We start from the raw sequence: 1,400 nt of genomic DNA, 5'->3' as shown, positions 1-1,400 counted from the left end.
GATCAGATATGTTCCCACATGGATCAGAGGTGTTCCCACATGGATCTCATGTGTTCCCACATGGATCAGAGGTGTTCCCACATGGATCTCAAGTGTTCCCACATGGATCAGAGGTGTTCCCACATGGATCTCAAGTGTTCCCACATGGATCAGAGGTGTTCCCACATAGATCTGATGTTCCCACGTGGATCAGAGATGTTCCCACATGGATCAGAGATGTTCCCACATGGATCAGAGATGTTCCCATGTGGATCAGAGATGTTCCCACGTGGATCAGAGATGTTCCCACATGGATCTGATGTATTCCCACATAGATCTGATGTTCCCACATGGATCAGAGATGTTCCCACGTGGATCAGAGATGTTCCCACGTGGATCAGAGATGTTCTCACGTGGATCAGATATGTTCCCACATGGATCAGAGATGTTCCCACGTGGATCAGATATGTTCCCACGTGGATCAGAGATGTTCCCAGGTGGATCAGAGATGTTCCCAGGTGGATCAGAGATGTTCCCACATGGATCTGATGTATTCCCACATAGATATGATGTTCCCACGTGGATCAGAGATGTTCCCACGTGGATCAGAGATGTTCCCACATGGATCAGAGATGTTCCCACATGGATCAGAGATGTTCCCACATGGATCAGAGATGTTCCCACATGGATCAGAGATGTTCCGACGTGGATCAGAGATGTTCCGACGTGGATCAGAGATGTTCCGACGTGGATCAGAGATGTTCCCAGGTGGATCAGATATGTTCCCACATGGATCTGATGTATTCCCACATAGATATGATGTTCCCACATAGATATGATGTTCCCACATGGATCAGAGATGTTCCCACATGGATCAGATATATTCCCACATGGATCAGAGATGTTCCCACATGGATCAGAGATGTTCCCACATGGATCAGAGATGTTCCCACATGGATCAGAGATGTTCCCATGTGGATCAGAGATGTTCCCATGTGGATCAGAGATGTTCCCACGTGGATCAGAGATGTTCCCACATGGATCTGATGTATTCCCACATAGATCTGATGTTCCCACATGGATCAGAGATGTTCCCACGTGGATCAGAGATGTTCCCACGTGGATCAGAGATGTTCTCACGTGGATCAGATATGTTCCCACATGGATCAGAGATGTTCCCACGTGGATCAGATATGTTCCCACGTGGATCAGAGATGTTCCCAGGTGGATCAGAGATGTTCCCAGGTGGATCAGAGATGTTCCCACATGGATCTGATGTATTCCCACATAGATATGATGTTCCCACATAGATATGATGTTCCCACGTGGATCAGAGATGTTCCCACGTGGATCAGAGATGTTCCCACATGGATCAGAGATGTTCCCACATGGATCAGAGATGTTCCCACATGGATCAGAGA

At 47.6% G+C, this 1,400-nt stretch overlaps 1 protein-coding gene across 1 annotated transcript; it reads right to left on the bottom strand.

Annotated features, from left to right (window-relative positions):
• Window positions 1-6: 6 nt before the first annotated feature.
• On the bottom strand, window positions 7-1,394 carry LOC106511947 (uncharacterized). The gene is made up of 2 exons (XM_014000660.1): window positions 551-1,394; window positions 7-468 (listed from the first exon to the last, which is right to left on the bottom strand). Exons 1-2 carry the CDS (start codon window positions 1,285-1,287, stop codon window positions 150-152), a joined length of 1,056 nt encoding a protein of 351 aa, XP_013856114.1. The 5' UTR covers window positions 1,288-1,394; the 3' UTR covers window positions 7-149.
• Between the last annotated feature and the right edge of the window lie 6 nt (window positions 1,395-1,400).

This window comes from Austrofundulus limnaeus, unplaced genomic scaffold (assembly GCF_001266775.1).
Source record: "Austrofundulus limnaeus strain Quisiro unplaced genomic scaffold, Austrofundulus_limnaeus-1.0 Scaffold3655, whole genome shotgun sequence".
Taxonomy (NCBI): domain Eukaryota; kingdom Metazoa; phylum Chordata; class Actinopteri; order Cyprinodontiformes; family Rivulidae; genus Austrofundulus; species Austrofundulus limnaeus.
The sequence above is the reverse complement of the archived record's forward strand: the minus strand, read 5'-3'. Positions and strand labels throughout refer to the sequence as shown.

Coding starts and splice junctions, on each gene's coding strand:
- LOC106511947 (XM_014000660.1), bottom strand. CDS start 1,287: ATGTGGGAACATCATATCTATGTGGGAATACATCAGATCCATGTGGGA. Junction 469..550: donor TCTCTGATCCACGTGGGAAC/ATCATATCTATG, acceptor CCACCTGGGAAC/ATCTCTGATCCACGTGGGAA.